We start from the raw sequence: 22,208 nt of genomic DNA on the forward strand, positions 1-22,208 counted from the left end.
GGAGGAACCTGGAATTCACACAGAAGTTTCCCAGATCCCAGAGGCTGTGCTTAGAGCTACTGGCTGGTCTGCCCTTCAGCTGCAGGTGTCCCAGGGAGGGGTCTTTCCCAGGATCTTCACAAGTCGGGAGCACATTCTTACAGTGAATTTACAGAGAACTCAAAAGTCGGGTAGGTTGGGTTTGAAACCAGAAACGTTCTGCCTGTGATTTGCTTGGATCCTTAAACCCTCAGTGAGGAGGGGGGAGGGGAAGGGCAGCCTGCTCTCTCAGCCCTCCCTGTCTCCCCAACTGAAGGGAGACGTGGCGGCTTTGCTAGGGGTAGGCTGTCAGGCAGGACATTCGGTCTAATTAGCATGTTTTATTAGTACAGATAAGGAGAGAAACATAAGGACAGAAAACAAGTTAAACCTATTGTTTCCTTTTTGTGATTGTAAATCCTCACCTGGGCCACCCATTAACTTGTGGTAGGAAAGAACAGGCACGAAATGGGGAGAGGGAGGGGGAGAGAGAGAAAGGGAGAGAAATAGAAAAGAGAGAGACATCAATGTAAAAGAGAGACAGAAACACATGGATTGGCTGCCTACCGCAGGTACCCAGGATCTACTTGCTCTGGATCAGGAATCAAACCCTACACCACTGATCCACAGCAAACGATGGGAACTAATTTTTCTTACTATTGTATCTCTTTGAAAATTTTTATGTATCATTAGTGGAAAGCTATGTTGTACAAATTTAATGAAACTGAACATACATTAAAAATCACTCTTGGAAACCGTCTAGAAAATACAAAAACTGATTAGGGTATGTCCATGATGGGCGTACCCTATGTAAGAAAGTGATAATATGCAATTGACCATCATGCCCTCACACAAGGCTGCCCCCATGTGTTCACAAGATGGTCACCCAGGATGGCTGCCAAGGGAGAGCAGTTAGGGGCAACAAGGCAAGCAGGGAAGGGCAGTTGGGGGTGACCAGGTGTGCAGAGGAGGGCAGTTAGGGGCGACCAGACCCGCAGAGGAGGGCAGTTAGGGGCGACCAGGCCTGCAGGGGACGCAGGCTGGGCTGAGGGACACCCCCCCACAGTGCAAGAATTTCATGCACCAGGCCTCTAGTAGAATATAATGAAAATTTAAATGATCAAGGCCTGATTGTTTATAGGTCCCATGAAAAAGCCAATGATCTGTAAGAAATAAAAGTAAGTCCATCGTTTTCTGAAGCAAATGCAAACTAAGAAGAGGGATATTTTCAGATGTGAAGTGACGGTCTTTGCACAACTTTCATTAAATCACTACTACACCCTTCTTCCTGAGAAAGGGAGACTATTAACTCTACAGTGAAAGGAGCACCTCTGCCATGTGAACATCATGTGGACTGAACAATGGGCATCAGGTGACTGAGGCACACCAATGGTCAGTTCCCCCCTGCTGTGACATTACTGCCAAAAATATATCAATAAAGAAATCATTATGTGGAAATGGTCACAAATAAACTTTAATTTTTGCAAGTTTCAATCCATGGGTACCTCTCGTGTTCTGTAAGCTACTAGTACATTTAACTACCAAGTCTTTCATCCTAATCTAGTGAGCAAGTCTGTCCTATTTACTATTTACTCATCTTTCAAAACTTTCTGAGTTACTCTGAGCAGTATAATGTGCATTTTCTTACCCCTGATCAAGAGCTGATGCTGCAGCCACTTGAACCTAAAAATTATATTTCCCTTCCTCCAGACAAAAAAGCCCCATCCCAATAGGGATGTTAGACATGGCTGCCTTCCCAGGTGGATCTGTCACAAGAGAGATGTTCTGAGTAGTTGAAAGTCATTAATTAAAGGTGGGAATGCTTCTGGACCTTGGGGAGGCTGCATAAAATGAAGGCAGAGAAGTTTCTGGGACAAATGAGAGGAAATATATAGCCCGGCCAGAGTGGCTCAGAGGTAGAGGGTTGACATCTGAACCAGGATGGCAGGGTTCCATTCCTGGTCAGGGCACACTCCAGGTTTCAGACTCCATCCACAGTGAGGGGTGTGGAGGAGGCAGCTGATCAATGATTCTCTCTGCTCATTGATGTTTCTACCTCTCTCTCCCTGTCCTTTCCATTCTGAAATCAGTAAAACATATATTAAAAAAGAGAGAGGGAGCCCTAGCCGATTTGGTTCAGTGGATAGTAGAGCATCAGCCTGCGGACTGAAGGGTCCCAGGTTTGATTCCGGTCAAGGGCATGTACCTTGGTTGCAGGCACATCCCCAGTAGGGGGCGTGCAGGAGGCAACTGATCGATCTCTCTCACGGGTTGTGCGGGAGGCAGCTGATCAATGTTTCTCACTCTCTATCCCTCTCCCTTCCTCTCTGTAAAAAATCAATAAAATATATTTTTTTAAAAAGAGAGAGGGAAATATAGAAACTGCTAACACTGACTATATAAGAAAAAAGCAAAGAAATAAGGAAAGGAAAACAAATTGCAAAGGCAAGAACAACAGAAGTAGAGAAATATGGAGGAAAGGAGCCCCACAGATATGACGGGGAGCTGAGAGAGTACCCCATTTTCTTGACTCTTTCCTCCTGCTTCTCCTACCTTAAACCCTGTTTCGCCGCTTTAATAAACATACTCTCAAAAGCCACCTGGACTGGTGTTGTGAAATCTTTCCTACACAGTTGAGAACCCACACTCTAAGCCTTAGAGTTCTCAACCTTCTGGCCCTTTAAATACAGTTCCTCATGTTGTGACCCAACCATAAAATTATTTTCGTTGCTACTTAATACCTGTAATGTTGCTACTGTTATGAATCGTAATGTAAATATCTGATATGCAGGATGGTCTTAGGCGACCCCTGTGAAAGGGTTGTTCGACTGCCAAAGGGGTCGCGACCCACAGGTTGAGAACCGCTGGAGGAGGGGCCCTAAGGCAGACCTACCCTGGGCCCAGACCCCATCTGGTAATATTCTGAATCCAATCAGAAGAAAGGAGTCCACTGTCCCTAAAAATAAATAATGGTATTTAACAAAATTAAAAATAACATCAGGGATATGTCCTGCATTTAGACTTTGCCAGACTTGTGAGTTTTAACTTCAAATGGATACTCACATCATTTCCTAATGGTAAGCTGCAGGAGTCAGGGATGAATCACATGTAAATCCTTTGAGTAATACCTGCAAATCAATCCACTCAATTTTGAAGTCAGGACCACTGTATTATGGTTATCGTAAGTAGCTGCCAAAATTAAGATCACTTATGAACAAAAAAGATATTTAGAAAACTCTGGAGACTTCCCAATGTCTCCGCTCAGACTCTCCTCCCCTGGCGACTCTAAACTGGGGAACCAAGGCCACTTAGTGCTCAAGGTGGTGTCTGGGTACCCTCCCCAGCTACCCTCACTTTGGGCTCCCCAGACCAGTATCTGCCGCCAACCCCTGCCTGACCTCCTCTGGTGCCCCACTGCGGGTGCAGAGGACCTGAGGTACTGCACACAATTGTGGAAGAGAGAGGTGTCACTTCAAAGCTCCTTGCTAAAGAACATAAAGGCCATGGCAGCGACATCAGAACGTAGTTTAGCTGAACTCTCAAAAACACTTATGTCATATTTATTGTGACTATCATAATGTCCCTGTAGATATAAGAACAAGAAAAATATATCAACAATGAAGAAATCTGTTCACATTATTTAAAGTTCAAGGCCACTGGGAAAAGGGTTTGCTACTGACATAACTACACTGCATTACCAACTCCAATACTGTTACCTACAACTTTGAAGGTTGAACACATGAACACATCCACACTCACTCAGCTGTATTAATTAAAATAGCCCGGCCAGCATGGCTCAGTGGTTAAGCATTGACCTAAAGGTTCCATTCCCTAACAGGGCACATGCTTGGGTTTCGGGCTCAATCTCAAGTGTGGGGCATGCAGGAGGCAGTCAAACAATAAATCTCTCTCCTTATTGATGTTTTTTTTAAAAAAATATATTTTATTGATTTTTTACAGAGAGGAAGGGAGAGGGATAGAGAGTCAGAAACACCGATGAGAGAGAAACATCGACCAGCTGCCTCCTGCACACCCACCACTGGGGATGTGCCTGCAACCAAGGTACATGCCCTTGACCGGAATCGAACCCGGGACCCTTCAGTCCACAGGCCGACGCTCTATCCACTGAGCCAAACCGGTTACGGCAAATTGAGTATATTTTAGCTCCAGCTTTTTTTTTTTTTTTTTTTTTCCTTATTGATGTTTTGATGTCTTGGTCCCTCTCCCTTTCTCCATGAAATCAATAAAAATATATTTTAAAAAAAGAAAATAGTAAGTTCACCCATATCCGAATAAAGTAAGAAAACCAACACTGTAAGTGCAACTATTTGTCAAAATGCACATTATAAACATATAAGATGTATTATTAATCTTCTGAAGCTGGAGGCTAAAGCAAATAGCACTTAGCATAAAAGTGCAAAAGAGACATTGGAAGGCCAATGGACTTTGATATTCAGCAGGGCTGAATACCAGCACAAGTTTGCCCTGCTGTGATTGCAATGGCTCCAGGCAATTTCCTAACCTGATAATCTTTACACTGTAGACCAAATTTTACCTTTGATCTGCCTGTAGGCATTGCTGAAGGGCAAATGAGTATTCAAAGTGAATTAAAAGTGGGCAGGACCTGATCTCGGTGTTCTTCTTCAAGAAAGAGGTTCCACATGGCCCTCCAAATGCCTTCTAAATTCATATATTATTTTTTTAGAGTTAAATAATGCCATACAAACTGTCAATTTTATTACAGAGCGGACTTTAAATTACAGACTTTACAGAGGTGTTTATAATTACATGGGCAGCAAGTATCCTAATTTCCTTCTTTATTTTTTTTTAAATATATTTTTTTTATTGATTTTTTACAGAGAGGAAGGGAGAGAGATAGTTAGAAACATCGATGAGAGAGAAACATCGATCAGCTGCCTCCTGCACATCTCCTACTGGGGATGTGCCCGCAACCCAGGTACATGCCCTTGACCGGAATCGTACCTGGGACCTTTCAGTCCGCAGGTCGACGCTCTATCCACTGAGCCAAACCGGTTTTGGCCTAATTTCCTTCTTTATATTGAAGGCCAATAACTGTCTTAAGACAATGAGCAAGTACTAATTTTTTCCAATAAAACAAGAAATCAGTGTTTTTATGAAGGACTCTGATTCAGAGACAGATTTTTCATTTCCCCCTCCTTCCTTTAATAACAGAACACCTGATTTTTGGCTGGACGCATTACCTCCTGGCCGAAGACTACATTTCCCGGCTTCCATTAAAGCCAGGAATGACAAAGTTCTGGCAAATGGGATGTCAGTGAAAATGTTATGTGCCTCTTCTGGGTCAGGCCTATAAAAAGAATGGGTGTGTTGCCCTGTTGAAGCACATTCCCACCGGCTGATGGTTGTGGATAAATTCATATTTTTTGTATAATGTATTTATTGTGTTGTCGGCCCTCCTACAAGCCATCCTGAACTCGCCGGGAATATAATAATGTAATAACTGTGCTTCATTTGCTCTTTTGAATGGAGGCTAATCATTTAGAAAACATGGACATACAATAATTTTATGCACTTAGGGATGAGTGGTCTATATACCTTCTCCGATATGCCTCATATCTTCTTTATTTCACCACATCAACAAATGTTCATCACTTCTACCTATGGCTACTATGAAGATACATCAGGATTTTTATGAACTGCCACCATATTTTCCTGAAAGAGTAATTGGCAAATTTAGTTGAAATTTATGTTGCCCTTCGTGATGCCATAAAAGAAAATTCTAAGTCAACCACCATCTCCAGTGAGATGGTCTTAAAGCAGTGTGCCTTACAATATATGCACTATTCCATGGAAAAGTATATGTCAGTGAAACCTCTGTAACATACAAGTGCTGACAGGTCTTTAAGGAAGTACCAACCCCATGATTTCACACATACACCTGGAATAAAACATGGTAGCATCAGTGATATGGGAGCAGAATCACATTAATATTGCCTTTTCAATATGTCTCAAATAATGTCAATAAAAAATAGACAACACTGTAAGCAATTATACTTAAGAAAACATTGTTTTTAATATATTCAAGCATACTAAAAATCACTTATGTCCATTAAAACATTGGATTATTCTCTATAAGTATTCTGATTTAGAGTAATACCTTAGAAGTATTGACTCTTCATTTAGTGTGAATTCTGATACTTTAAAACTTAATTTCAAATACATGCTTTGAAAAATTTTTAGGATTTTGAGAAGCATATTTTTTTTTGAACAAAAGTCTTTCCTCCTATATCATGAACATAGAATTAAGTCCAAATTGCAATCCTTCATATTGACTGAGACTGCAGGTCCAGCTACAGGATTTCCCACATTCTTTGGTTTTAGGGTTTCCCTCTGCTAGGAATTTCAATGTGAGGAATAAATTATGAATGTGGAATAATGACTTTTGGACATTGTTTACATTTTCATTGTTTCTCCTGAGTATGAATTCTGATGTCAAATACGGTTCATGTACCGAGTGAAACTTTGCCACATTCTTTATATTTGCTGGGCTTCACTCCAGCAATAATTATCAGATGTTGAATAACATATAAATGAGAATATACACTTTGGCACATGTGTTACAATTTATAAAGCTTAATTTGATCATTCTCAATGAAATTAGTACAATGGTTAAATCTTTGGGAAAATTCTTTATATTTTTACTGTTTCTATTTAGAATGATTCCCTCCAATTAAGAGTATGTTTGAGTACAGGTTAAAAGCTTTGCCACATTCTCCTTTGGTAATGTTTCACTCCATTATATTTTTTTGTTGAGTGAGACAACACTCCTGATTAAAAGCTTTGACTAACTCAATATATTTATAGTTCTTTTCTCCAGTACGAATTGTATTGTGTTGAGAAAGACACCAATGGTCATTAAAAAATGTGCCTAATTCTTCACATTTGTAAGGCTTCTCTTCATAATGAATTATCTGATGTTTAATAAGATCACACTGTCGAGGAAAGGATTTGCCACACTCCTTACATCTGTTAAGGTTTCTCTCCACTGTGAAGTCTCTCATGTACAGTAAATCACGAATATCTTTAAAGGCTTTTCCACATTTTTCCCTTTCATAAGGCCTCATACCCATATGAATTCTTTGGCCCTGAGTAAGTTCTCACTGCTGGTAAAGAACTAATGGCACTGCTTGAAACTGTAAGGCTTGTCTCAAGTATGTACTCTTTGTTGAACAATAGGGCAAGAACACTGGTTAAAGGCTTTGCCTCATTCTCTACATTTGTAAGGCTTCTATCTAGTATGAACTCTCTGATGCTTACTAAGGTTTGAGAACTGACTAAAGGCTTTGCCACACTCTCTACATTTGTAAGGCTACTCTCCAGTATGAAGTCTCTGATGGTAAGTAAGGCCTGAGGATCTGGCAAAAGCTTTGCCACATTCTCTACATGTAAAAGGCTTCTCTCCAGTATGAAGTTTCTGATGTTGCTTAAGGTCTGAAGAGTCACAGAAGGCTTTGTCACATTAAGTACATTTATAAGGCTTCTTTCCAGTGTGACTACTCTGAGGAATACTACACCTTGAGGACCTACTGAATTTTCCACATTTATAAGGCTTCTCTCCAGTATGACGTTTCTGATGTTGATTAAGGTTTGAGGAGAAACTGAAGGCTTTGCCACATTCACTACATTTATAAGGCTTCTCTCCAGTATGACGTTTCTGATGTTGATTAAGGTTTGAGGAGAAACTGAAGGCTTTGCCACATTCACTACATTTATAAGGCTTCTCTCCAGTGTGAACTCTCTGATGAAAAGTAAGTGTAGATGCCACACCAAAGGCTTTGCCACATTCTCTACATTTATAGGGCGTATCTCCAGTATGCAATCTCTGATGATAAGTAAGGAGTGAGGATCTGGTAAAGGCTTTGCCACATTCTCTACATTTATACGGCTTCTCTCCAGTATGAAGTTTCAGATGTTGATTAAGGTTTGAGGAGACACTGAAGGCTTTGCCACATTCCCCACATTCATAAGGCTTCTCTCCAGTATGAACTCTCTGATGATAAGTAAGGTTTGAGGATGTGGTAAAGGCTTTGCCACATTCTCTACATTTATAGGACTTCTCTCCAGTATGAACTCTCTGATGTTTATTAAGGGAGGAGGAATAGATAAAGGCTTTGCCACATTCTCTACATTTATAAGGCTTCTCTCCACTATGAAGTTTCTGATGTTGATTAAGGTTTGAGGCAACACTGAAGGCTTTGCCACATTCTCTACATTTATAAGGCTTCTCTCCAGTATGAATTCTCTCATGTTTACGAATACTTGAAAGAAAATTATATGTTTTACCACATTCTTTACATTTGTAATGTTTTTCTCCAGTACGAATTTTCTTAAGTTTATTTATATTGAGTATCTGACTGAAGATTCTCTCACAGGAATTAAATTTGCAAGCTTTCTCTCCGGTGTGCATGTAATCTCGTTCAGTATGATTTGTAGATTGTTTCAAAAGTTTGTCACATTTTCTTCGTTTGTTTGTTTTTGCCACAGTAGGAATAAACTGAAGTATAGTTTGATTTGACAATTGGTCAAAGACTTTTCCACCTTGATAATGGTTCTCTGGAAGCTGAATTTTCTGATGTATATTAGAATTTGACCCTTGGTTAAAATTTTTCCAATGCTCCTTGCATTGATAACTTCTGTCTTCATTGCATGTATTCTGGTAATCATTGAAGATGGAAAGGCCTTTAGTGACAGCTATAATTTCATTAAACATGTACTCTTTTTCCAAGTAACTATTCTGTGATAACTATTAAACCATGAAGTGTATAAAAACAACAACACTCTTTCCAGGGTGGTGTGACTCAGAGGTTGAGCAACAAACCTTGAACCAGGAAGTCACAGTTTGATTCCTGGTCAGCGCACATGCCTGAGCTGTGGCCTTGATCCCCAGTGCAGGGTGTGCAACAGGCAACCAGCCAGTCAATGATTCTCTCTCACCATGAATATTTCTCTCTCTCTCTCTCTATCTCTCCTTCTCCAGTTCTCTCTCTTAAATCAATAAAGACGTATTTAAAAAAGATTCCTAAGTTATAAAAATGATAGACATTTGTATCAAAAATATTATTTCTCAATATAAGTATAATGATACCTTAATACAGAAGTCAACAACAAAAAGTCAACAAATTAATTGCATTTAAATTTTATATGTGCATTATAAATCACTATATTCTAGAAATGATTGAAAATTTAATGCCACACTACAGTGTAATAATTCTTATATTTACAGCATAGATTATGTAAATTCATAGATTTTCATTAAAAAAATTATATTTGGTCTTCATATTTAGAAACACATTAATTTACAAATATGACAAATTTAAATCGGGAGTATTACACCAAATGTGTAATATCATCGATTTCATTAAGTGACAATGATTTTATTATGAATAATTGTACCAGGTTACTTCTGTCCATGTTAAAATAATTTTTTCTGCCCTGACCGGTTTGGCTCAGTGGATAGAGCGTCAGCCTGCGGACTCAAGGGTTCCAGGTTTGATTCCGGTCAAGGGCATGTACCTTGGTTGCAGGCACATCACCAGTGGGGAGTGTGCAGGAGCAGCTGATCGATGTTTCTCTCTCATCAATGTTTCTAACTCTCTATCCCTCTCCCTTCCTCTCTGTGAAAAATCAATAAAATATATTTTTAAAAAAATAAAATAATTTTTTCTCATCTTACATTCCTCCTCATATTCCAAGGCTTTCACTAAATGTACATTATCAAAGCCATACCTTCCATATCTTACCAGTATTATTTTAGGGAATAAATCTCTTATTTTTGGCTTTTGCAGAATGGCCTGGTTGTCTTCAGATAAGATAGCTGAAAGATATGAAATAAAGTTTGACAGTTATGGCACTCAGGGGAATGCACACTGAACTTACCAGCAATTACTGACCAAATGATATTTTTGAGTACTCCAAAATTAAGTTAAATGTTCACAACAAACCAAGAAAGGTACAATGAGAAAAAGTCAGATAAAAGAGGGTTAAAAAGTTACTTACATTTGTCACCAATACTTCAAAACACCCTAGCAAACAGTGGCAGTATGATAAAACTCCCAATTCCCAGTTTTTTCTCTGAGGAGATAAGAGATGAGGGTACTGTGTGTGTTCAATGACCTTGTATTTTTGCAACATCTTGAAAAATGTGTTTCTGTTTTGCATGATACAGGTTGCTAAAAATAATGGCATTATGGTACATGGTGAATGCATTGTAATGGCTGCTAAAGAGAAAAAGTGTGTGCCTGGCCCACATGGCTCAGTGGTTGTGCATCAACCTATGAACCAGGGCGTCACAGTTTGATTCCTGGTCAGGGCACATGTCCGTGTTGTAAGCTCGATCCCCAGTGTGGGGCGTGGATGAGGCAGCCGATCAATAATTCTCTCTCTGGGGGACACTGTAATGATTTCAACAATAAAGAATTATTAAAAATAAATAGTAATTCTCTCTCATCATTGATGTTTCTATCTCTCTCTCCCTCTCCCTTCGTCTCTGAAATAAATTAAAAAATATTTAAGAAAGAAAAAAGAAAAGGTGGGACATTGTTCAAACCCTACAGAGACTGCAATACTGAAGACAGTTATCAAGAACAAAAAGATATTTAGGGTTCTGGGGAAGAAATAGAAAATTATTTAAACTTGGAACTTACACACACTCTGCTGCCAAACAATTTTGACAGAAATTTAAAGTTTATAAGGCCTGGTTGTTTAAATTCCTGAACCCCATCAAGAGATACTAAGACACTGAGAAAAACTAAAAAACATGGCCCAAACATAAAAATATCTATGAAATAAACCAAACATAATAGGGAAGCTAAAAAAAATGCACCAATATAAAAATATGACAGAATTATCAATGAAAGATATGACCAAGCTAAAGAATCAAAAAACTTGCACAGTACATTGAAAGTTTTGATAGAGGGAAGTCCACATGGGACACTAACAAATCGACAACTTTGCACACCAAGTGGAGTGACATAAATACAGAATAGTGAAAAGGTGTGATAACAGATAAGAAATTAAGAGTTGAAGACATGGAGAGCAACGTCAGAAAAATGGAGGCTAGAGAGATCACCCAGGCCTCTCCTCCTGCAACTTGAACAAGTTATCAACTACAACTCAACAAGGAATTCCCTGCTTAACATAGAAGCCTGACTGAGAGATCAGCGCATTGAAACATCTAGAGGTGGGCAACCAGGAATAAAAGGGGAAGTAGGGAGAAGAGGCCAGATGGCCATGGACACAGCCCTGTAGGAGGAGCTGGTGACCAGCTCCATCCAGAGTGGGGGGGAAGCTGGTGGTATTCGTTGTTTCCATGGGGCAGAACAGAGAGTCTCAGTGGGTTCTCCAGCAGGGTGAGCAGTGAGAATAACAGCTGAGCCAGCAGAGATTTCTGGGCAAGGACACAGCATGGGGGTTTTGCCATGACTGTCTGCTGTTGGGTGATGGTATTTCAGACAAAGAAATATAGCCTCAGAACGCTACCTTCCCTCAGATTCCCAAAACTCGCTCCCAGTTGCCCTTGCTCAAAGAGCACAGTATCAGCACACAGAGACCTAGTGCAATAGAATCGCTGTTGACTTCTGTGATGGATAACCAGGTGAGGCTTGTGGGGGGACCCATAGAGGTCTGGGGTCACCATTACAATAAGAGCAAAGTAAACACCCACCCAAGCAGCACGGCTGTAGTCACTTCTGGGAGTTCACAGAGTTAATAATCTTATTATTCAGGGCTACCTGCTGTAAAATGGTAGAAATCCTCTTCAAAGAAAGCTGCTAGAGAAAGGTCAACAATAAATGCCTAAACAGTGGAGACTAACAAATTAGTAACGATGGTGATGAGAAGGCTCAGAAAGAAAATAAAAAATCTCCAGAGAGCAAGCTGCAGCGCATGGAAATATGTGCTAAAAATGACACAGAATTCAAGATTACAGTTCTGAAAATACTCATAAGATGTGATAAAATACCTGCAATTTGATCAATGCACTCAGAACGCAAATTAATGAACAAAACAAGTACTTTACCAAATCGATTGAAACTTTCAAAAAGAACCAATCAGAACTCTTAGAAATAAAGTGTGCAATTTAGGAGATTAGGGGTGAATTACTGAGAGTAGGAAACAGAGTTGAACAGATGGAGCAAAGAAAGAAGAGACCTGAGCATGAAAAGGAAGAAAGGGCTCTATGAGCACAATTGGACTCCATCAGAAAAGGCTCATACATAAGAATTATAGGCATACTAAGAGGAAGAAGAGAGGGGAAGAAGGAAACTAAAAGGCTATTCAAACAAATAGTGGATGAGAACTTCGCAAACCAATGTTAAAACTAGATCTTCAAATTCAAGAAGGAAGTAGAACACCTACACAGTTCAATCCAAAGAGGCCCTCTCCAAGGCACATTGTATTAAAACTGTCAAAAATTAATGGCAAAAAAAAAAAGAATTCTCAAAGTACCCAGGAAGAAGAAAGTAACCTACAATGGAAAACCCATCAGAATATCATCTGACTTCTCAGCAGAAACTCTCCAAGCCAGAAGAGAGTGGAACCAAGTATTCAAATGACTAAAAAAGAGAAATTACCAGGCAAGAATAAAATACCCAGCAGTAATTTTATTTAAATATGACAGAGAAAAACTTTCCCATGCATACACAAGCTAAGGGATTTTATTACCAGAAAACCTCCATTGCAAAATATACTCAAGGGAGTTATTCTACCCAAGACAAACAGTATAAGGTCACAACAACACTAGTAAGAACTAATGGTGCTGTACAATTTAAACTACATTAATAAACTTTCATTTGGTTATGAAATTTTGTAACATATAACATTACAAAATTTATATCTCATCAGCTCCAGACATAACTCATTATGTGTTTATTTCAGGGATGACACATAGCTACAAATATCACATCTATATTATGAAATATAAAAGGAGCCTTAACCGGTTTGGCTCAGTGGATATAGGGTGTCAGCCTGCAGACTGAAATGTCCCAGGTTCGATTCCGATCAAGGGCAAGTACCTTGGCTGCGGGCACATCCCCAGCAGGAGGTGTGCAGGAGGCAGCTGATCGCTGTTTCTCTCATTGATGTTTTTAACCCTCTATCCCTCTCCCTTCCTCTCTATAAAAAAAATCAATAAAATATATTTAAAATAAATATAAAAGGAACTTAATGTTATACACGTCTAATTTTTGAAAGCCAAATTCTTAAGTTTGTTTTTTAATTGATTCTATTAAAACTGAAACTCCCAATCTCTCAACTGAAACATTAACGAGAAAAAAAGTTATGCTGAACGTGAGAAAAAAAAACAGAAGCCACAGGTGGAGAAAAAATTTTTGTAAAAGAGAACACGTACAAAACTATTATGCAAAACATATAAAGAAGTTTTCCACTGGGACAGCCCCGGTGAGGCTGAGACGGCCCCTGTGAGGTTGGGATGGCCCCTGTGATGTTGAGACGGCCCCAGTGAGGTTGAAATGGCCCCTGTGAGATTGGAATGGCCCCGGTGAGGTTGGGACGGCGCCTGTGAGGCTGAGACGGCCCTGGTGAGGCTGAGACGGCCCCAGTGAGGCTGAGATGGCCCTGGTGAGGTTGAAACGGCCCCGGTGAGGCTGAGACGGCCCCTGTGAGGTTGGGATGGCCCCTGTGATGTTGAGACGGCCCCAGTGAGGTTGAAATGGCCCCTGTGAGATTGGAATGGCCCCGGTGAGGTTGGGACGGCGCCTGTGAGGCTGAGACGGCCCTGGTGAGGCTGAGACGGCCCCAGTGAGGCTGAGATGGCCCTGGTGAGGTTGAAACGGCCCCGGTGAGGCTGAGACGGCCCCTGTGAGGTTGGGATGGCCCCTGTGATGTTGAGACGGCCCCAGTGAGGTTGAAATGGCCCCTGTGAGATTGGAATGGCCCCGGTGAGGTTGGGACGGAAGGAGATTGTTTAATACTCTTTGTAATACTTTAAGAAATAAAATAAAATTTAAAGAAAAAAAGAAGTCTTCCAACTCGCCCTGGTCAAGTGTGGCTCACTTGGTTGAGCATCTGTCATTCACCAAACATTACTGATTCGATTGCCAGTCAGGGCACGTGCCTGGGTTGTGAGCTTGATCCCCTTAGGGCAGAGGTTCTCAACCTTTCTGTCGTGAACCCTTTGGGGGTCGAACGACCCCCTCACAGGGGTCGCCTAAGACCATCGGAAAACACATATATAATTACATATTGTTTTGTGATTAATCACTATGCTTTAATTATGTTCAATTTGTAAAAATGAAATTGGGGGTCACCACAACATGAGGAACTGTATTAAAGGGTCTCGGCATTAGGAAGGTTGAGAACCACTGCCTTAGGGGGTGTGCTGGAGTGAACCCTAAGAAAAACTACAGTTGATGTGTCTCCCTCATGAATGTTTCTATCTCTTTCCCTCTAACTTCCTGTCTCTGAAATCAATAAAAAACATATTAAAAAGATCCTTTGCATCTTATGTCACTAAGGAAATGTACATCAACACAATGAGAAGTAACAATCAGCACAGTCAAGCAACACTAAACCACCACTGAACAGGTCAGAATCCAGAACAGTGACCCCACCAAATGCTTTTGTGAATGTGGAGCAACTAGAATGTTCATTTATTGCAGGTGAAAATGCCAAATTCTATAGTCACTTGGGAAGACAGTTTGGAGTTTTTTAAAAAATTAAAACATACACATACTATATGAAGCATTAATTGTGCTCCTTAGTATTTATCCACAATGGTAAACATATTATCTACACAAAAGCCTACAAGGTGCTCTTTATAGCATCTTTGTTCATAATTTTTAACAAAACAAACAACGGAAGCAACAAAGGTGCGTGTCAACAAGTGAATGAATAATTAAACTGAGGTATATACAATAGGAAATTATTCACCACTATAAATAAATACAGTGGTGCCTTGACTTACGAGTGTCCCGACTAACGAGCTTTTCAAGATACGAGCCATCTCTCGGCCGATTTCTTGCTTTGAGTTGCAAGCTAAAATTCGGGTTACGAGCCCGCTTCAGATACCCCACCGCTAGTTGGCACAATGAATGTCACAGTGAACGCCACAACATCAGCCCAGCATCACGTGTCTTACTCGTTCACTTTAAGCGGTTAGCACTTAGTTGAAGCATCAGCGTTGTGCTCGCATTTGTGCTTGCAGTTATTTTGCAAAACTTGGTTTTTTCAGCCATGGATCTGAAGAAAGTAAGTGCGAAGGACAGTGCTGAGAAGAAGAAGTGGATGATGTGCATTGAATTAAAGAAAGAAATTATCGAAAAACATGACCAAGGTGTGTGTGTAATCGACTTGGCGAAGCAGTACGAGCGTAGCACTTCTATGATCTGCACCATACTGAAGCAGAAGGAGTCGATACAGGCGAAGGCTATAATCTGTGAGAAGGCACGAGCTATTTACGCTGATTTGCTGCAGCAGACCCCAGGCACTTCAATGGACGAGGCATCGGGCGAGCCGTTTGAAGCCAGTCGGGGCTGGTTCGAAAATTTTAAAAAGAGGACCGGAATCCACTCCATTGTCAGACATGGTGAGATAAAGGAAATGTTGGGAATGTGGGAGAAACTTTCAGACTTTATTCAAAAGAAACACCCAGAAAAAATTGCAACTGGGCGTGCGATGGAGCTATTTAATGACACTTGCCTAACTCATTTCAGAAATATTCTGAAAGGGAGGATGAAACACATCTCATTGGACAGGTTTTTATCGAAAACTCCTGTAGATGAAAGTGATGAAAATGTGGCGAAAAGGGCAAAAATCAGCAAATAAGATTCAGTTATTCAGTTCAGCCTTTCTCCTCCAACTCCATCAGCATCTTTAAGTCATTTGATCTCCAAGGTAAATGGTGTACATTAAACTTAATAAAAGAAGTTTATTGCACTACATTCTATTGTTCAGTATTGTGTTTTTATACAATATTCATTATTTTTAAATACATTTTTCTTATTTAAAAACATTTAACAAAACAATTGTGGTGTTTTTGGGGTGTCCGGAACAGATTAATGGCATTTCAATTCATTGTAATGGTGAAAATTGATTTGACCTACGAGTAATTTGAGTTACGAGCTCCGTCACAGAATGAATTAAACTCGTAAGTCAAGGCACCACTGTAATATATCAAAACATGAAGAGAGACGATAGAAACTTAGAATTAAGTGAAAGAATCCAATCTGCCTGGCCAGGTAGCTTAATTGGTTACAGCACCACCCAGACATGTCATGGATGGGATTTGATCCTGGATCAGGGCGCTTACAAGAATCAACCATAAATAAATGCATACGTAAGTTTCTCAAAAAAAACCAATACATAAAATAAAAAAAGAATCCAATTTGAAAAGGTGACATATTATGTAATAACTATATGACATTTCAGAAAAAGAAATGAAGAAATCAGCAAACAAATCAATGGTTCCTGGAGTGTGGGGGAAATAGGGAAGAATAGTCAGAGAAGAGAGAGAGAATCGTTAGATCCTAGAAGTTAATCTGTAGACTATCATTTTGGAAATGTGCCATCATAAAGTTTTCCTCATCCTTAGAGTGTGCAAACCAGCAGTGAACCCTAAGGAAAACTACAACTTTGAGTGATAATAATGTGCCAATGTAGCTTCCTATACATAATCAATGTACCACTGATAGAAACATAGAGAAGGGGCAGGTTATGCAGGGAGCATGTGGGAATTGTCATTAACTCTACACCATTTTGCTATACATCTAAAAGTGATTCTTATTTCATTTTGAAAATATTTTTATTGATTCCACAGATGAAAGGATAGAAACATCAATGATGAGAATCATCGATCGGCTGCCTCCTGTATGCCCACACTAAGGATCAAGCCCACAACACTGCATGTGCCCCGACTAGAAATCGCACTATAACCTCCTGATTCATAGGGTCGACACTCAACCACTGAGTCACACGGGCCTGGCAAAAAGTGCTCTTTGAAAAACTCCATCACAGACTTTTTCTTTGAAGTATCTGATCTCAAGTTCAGGAAGCTTTCTTATTGTTTTTTGCTGCTGTTGTTGTAGTAATCCTTACCCAAGGATGTTTTTGCATTGATTTTCTTTTATTTTGTTGGTTAATAATCACTGAGGATATTTTTCCACTGATTTTTACTAAAAGTAAAAAACATATTTTGAAATATAGTTTTATTGATTTCAGAGAGAAAGGCAGAGGGATAGAAACATCAATGATTACAGTGGTCATTGATTAGCTGCCTACTACACTCCTCACTCTGGGGATCGATCCCACAACCTGGCCATGTGCCCCGACAGGGAATCGAACCATGACCTCCTGGTTCCTGGGCTGACCTCAACCACTGAGCCATGCCAGCTAGGCTCCACTGATTTTTAAAGAAAGTGGAAGGGAGGGGGAGACAGAGAGAGAAACATCGATGTGAGAAAGATACATCGATTGTTTGCCTCTGGTTTGCACCCTGACCAGAGCCAGGGATCAAGCCTGAAACCCAGGTATGCACCCTTAATCGGAATCGAACCAGGACCCTTCAGTCACCTGGATAATGTTCTATCCACTGAGCCAACTGGGATTCATTAATTTTTAAAGAGAGTAGAATGGAGGGAGGGAGGAGGGAGAGTGAGAGAGAAAGAAACATTGATTACTAGCCCCCCACACATGCCCCAATGGGGCAGGGATTGAACCCATGATGCTTTGGTGCTCGGGCGGATATCCTAACCACTGAAACACATCAGCCAGCATTTTCCTATAATTTTTTCATGCACATATGGATAATAAACATTTATAAACTACATAAAAACCAACTACACAATATGTCACTTCAGAAGAATAAGGATGACCAGGATCGAAGAAACAAAGCATAGAGGGGTAGGAGTGGCGGGACAGAGGTCAATGGGGGGAGATGGAGACATATGGAATACTGTATGTAATGCTTTAAACCATAAAAAATTAAAAAAAAGAAACAAAGTATATCAAGTGTTTTATAAACTGTTGAGAAAATGGACCCTATACATGGCTGAATGAAATATTAATTGGTACCAACAGTATAAAAAACACAGTAGCATTTGTCAAAAATTACAAACAGAATAATCCCATAATGCAGCTATCCTGTTTCTAGGTATGTATAAAAAAAAAAAAAAACATTTACAGGAGAAACTACAAGAGACATTTGCACATCTGTGTCCATTATGACGTTATTCACAAAAGCCTGTGATAGGTGGAAACAACCCAAAGGTTCATGCATAGTTGAATGAAGAAAGTTTACTATATACATACAATGGGAGACAATTCTGCCATGAAATAGAAGTAGATCAATACAGAGAGAAACCTTGAGGACATTTTTTTAAGTGAAGCACAAAAGTGACAAAGGGACAGAAACTACGGTTTTCCTTAGGTGAGTAATCTAATGTCGTTCACCTCAGGAAAAAAAAAAGCGGGGGGGGGGGGGGGGGGGACTTGCTTTTCAAACAAATGAGGAAGTAGTTTTTTAATGCATATTGAGACATTTCTGCAAGATGGACGTTTTGAGAAATGAAATGCACAACAAGGTGAGTATAATGAATACCACTGTACAGTTACAGATGGTAAAGATGGTAGATTTTTATTCATGTTGTTGTGTTTTTAAAAACCTTTATTAATTTTTAGAGAGGAAGGGAGAGCAAGAAACATCAATGTAAAAGAGAAGCATTGACCCTCCGCCTCCTACATTCACAGCAACCAGAGACTGAGCCCGCAACCTAGGAATGTGCCCTGAACGGGAATTGAACCGGTGACCTTTCAGTGTACGAGACAATATAACCAAATGAACCACACAGGCTAGCTCAAGTCACATGTTTTTTTACTAAAATTGAAACTGAAAAATAACATCTAAAATACACAGAATTATAAAACTTTTCAAAAACTACCTTCGATGGTAAGTTTTTATCTCACATGAAGAGAATATAAATTCATCCATAAAAACAAATATTAAAGAGGAAGCAAAAATCAGAAAACAAAAACAAAAACAAATATTAAGTGTATGTCCATAACTACACAGGACAAAGCAACCATTCTCCATCACCTGAGCAGAGGAAGAAACAAGGTGAGTCACGAGCAAAGTAGGGGTAAGGGTTACAAACAAACATGCACATGACTTTAATGGAAATAGACATAAGGTCGAACTATCATTCACTTCCTCATATATAAACAAATACTACAAATGCAATGAACTAAACTTGGGGAACCTATCACAACAAAGGAAACACTCAACCTGTGTGCACTGGGGCTGAGTGAGACTGAGGAATGCTGGAGTCACAGGATTTCCTCCTTATTTTTTAATGTTTATTTTATTATTTTTATTTTCTTAAAAATATATTTTATTGATTTTTTACAGAGAGGAATGGAGAGGGGTAGAGAGTTAGAAACATCGATGAGAGAGAAACATCGATCAGCTGCCTTCTGCACACACCCCGCTGGGGATGTGCCCACAACCAAGGTACATGCCCTTGACTGGAATTGAACCTGGGACCCTTCACTTCACAGGCCAACGCTCTATCCACTGAGCCAAACCGGTCAGGGCTATTTTATTATTTTTAAATATATTTTTATTGATTTCAGAGAGGAAGGGACAGGGAGGGAGAGAGATAGGAGATAGAAACATCAATGATGAGGAGAACCAAGATGGCGGCGTAGGGTAAGGACCTGTGCCTGCTGCCTCCCACAACAACATCGAAACTACCAACTATAAGACAAACAGCTGTTATTCAGAACCATGGGAAGGCTGGCCCAGTGGAAGCTCTACAACTGGAAGTAAAGAAAGAAGAGCATTGAGACTGAGTAGGATATGCAGAGGCGCCAAGAACAGAGGTACGGAGTCGCGCCAGGCGGGCTGCAACTGGATGCACCGTTTTTTTCAATCAAAAGGGGTTACAGACTCTCGAATCCACTGAGCTTATTTGGGGCAGGACTCTGAGGTCCCAGACCCCTATGGGGAGAGGCGGGACGGCCTTGCAGCGGGTCGGAAAGCAAGGGTGGCTTGCTCGTGAAGCTGCTCGCCAGCACTCAGGGAGGCGCGCAGGGAGTCTCAGTGAGGCAAGGAGTCGCTGAGACGCCATTGCCCTTTGCTCCGCCTTGGTGACTCCTTGAGACCCCGCCCTACTCAATTTACATCCCTGCCCTAACTGTGCCAGTGGCACAGAGAACCTCCTGCACTTTTGCAGCCCAACCCAACAAACTGCAGATTTCAAATCCTCGCATACATAAGGGACACACTCAAGAAGCAGAATCAGGTTCGGAGGAAGCTGGAGCCGAACCCGGCTGGGCCAGTGACGTGGAACCACTGTACCAGCAAACGCACAAGCAGGTCCACCAGATCCAGTCTCACATGGAACACCGGGAGACAGCAGACAAGCAGTCTGTGCGCTTAGTAGAAAACGAAATCCAGGCAAGCATACCAGATATTCAGCCACCAAGAACGCCTGGAGATTTTATCCAGCAAGGAGCCGCCAAACATAAGACAGAATGCCAAACTTCGTGTTGCTGAGATGGCCCCCGTGAGGCTGACACGGCCTCCATGAGGCTGAGCCGGCCTCCGTGAGGCTGAGACGGCCCTGGTGAGGCTGAGACGGCTCTGGAGTGGCTGAAACAACCCCGGTGAGGTTGGGACGGCCCCGGAGAGGCTGAAACAACCCCGGTGAGGTTGGGACGGCCCCGGAGAGGCTGAAACAACCCCGGTGAGGTTGGGACGGCCCCGGAGAGGCTGAAACAACCCCGGTGAGGTTGGGACGGCCCCGGAGAGGCTGAAACAACCCCGGTGAGGTTGGGACGGCCCCGGAGAGGCTGAAACAACCCCGGTGAGGTTGGGACGGCCCCGGCATTTATGGATAATAAAGACCATTATAAACTGATAAACAAAAATAGATACAAAGGCAGAGCAGCAATGAACAGACTGTCAAACTACAGTGGGAAGCCTGGGGAAGGTTGTGGGGGGGAGGGGGCCAAGAGATCAACCGAAGGACTTGTATGCATGCATATAAGAATAACCAAATGACACAAGACACTGGGTGTAACACTCTTTGTAATACTTTAAGATATAAACAAAATTAAAAGGGAAATAAAAAATAAAACTTAAAAAAACACACAAAAAAGAAACATCAATGATGAGAATCATTAATTGGCTGCTTTCTGCACGCCCCCACACTGAGAATTGAGCCTGCAACCTGGGCATGTGCCCTTGACCGGAATCAATCTGGGGACCTTTCAGTCTACTGGTTGACACTCTATCCACTGAACCAAACCGGCTAGGGCAGGATTTCCTCTTACAGGGCCTGCACACGGACTTACTCTTGGACTCACTGACTCTGAGCTCTAGCACCAGGGCATCAGCTGGACAGACAGGGAGAAACTGAATTGTCTGTCTGTCATCAGAGCCACAGCTGGCAGGGCAGCTTTCTGTCAGAGAAAAGTGCTGCTAGAGTCCATTGTTCATTTCTGAGACCTTCCCACAAAGCCAGCAAGCACACACCATATGGGTCTCCATCAACCTGGTTAACACTGTAGCTTCGACCTACTGACTGCTGGAGAACTTGTCCCACCCAACTTGGGGGCCCGGCCAAGCTGTTTTGCTGTGTTTCGTGGCTTTTCCATAAAAATGGCCTCTTTTTCCTCATGCTTCAGACGTTCCCCAAATCCCCCAAACAAGCAGCACTTGGCTTTCATGTGCCCCGTACGTCACACTTAAGTGGCTTGAGGCTTGGCTTTGGTGGCAACTAGTTTTGGATGGCAGCTGGACCTCTCCTGGGCAACTCCAAGCTAAACACAAGCAGCAGCCATTGCCCAGCTGGTGTAGCTCAGTGGTTGACCACTGACCCATGGACCAAGAGGTCGCTGGTCCAATTCCCACTCAGGGCACATGCCTGGACTGCAGGCTCCATACACAGTAGGGGGCGTGCAGGAGGCAGCTAATCAATGATGTTTCTATCTATCTCCTTTCCTCTCTCTCTAAAATCAATAAAAACATAGTTAACAAGAATAAAAGAAATATCCATTTGCAGGTCCCTCTATAGCTCATATCAAGTGGCCCCAGGAAGACACAGGTGGTGACTGACCTTGGCCCACACCTCCTGGAAGGCCCCAGAGCCAGTCCATTCGTTCCATAGCTTCATACCCCCACCTCCCCCCCCCCC

At 41.4% G+C, this 22,208-nt stretch overlaps 1 protein-coding gene and 2 pseudogenes across 1 annotated transcript in view; all 3 read right to left on the bottom strand.

The window, feature by feature from the left end:
* LOC102252255 (zinc finger protein 420-like) overlaps positions 1-22,208 on the bottom strand; it is a 254,464-nt gene that overhangs the window by 193,254 nt on the left and 39,002 nt on the right. The window contains exon 6 of the mRNA XM_014534314.1: positions 9,801-9,874. Within this exon, the coding sequence (XP_014389800.1) occupies positions 9,801-9,874 (74 nt within the window). The remainder of the gene's footprint in view (positions 1-9,800; positions 9,875-22,208) is intronic.
* The window catches only part of LOC102250485, a 297,308-nt pseudogene that overhangs the window by 171,468 nt on the left and 103,632 nt on the right, over positions 1-22,208 (bottom strand).
* On the bottom strand, positions 6,052-8,941 carry LOC106723621 (annotated as a pseudogene).

The sequence above is a fragment of the Myotis brandtii genome, unplaced genomic scaffold (genome assembly GCF_000412655.1).
Source record: "Myotis brandtii unplaced genomic scaffold, ASM41265v1 scaffold1289, whole genome shotgun sequence".
NCBI classification, from domain to species: Eukaryota; Metazoa; Chordata; class Mammalia; order Chiroptera; family Vespertilionidae; genus Myotis; species Myotis brandtii.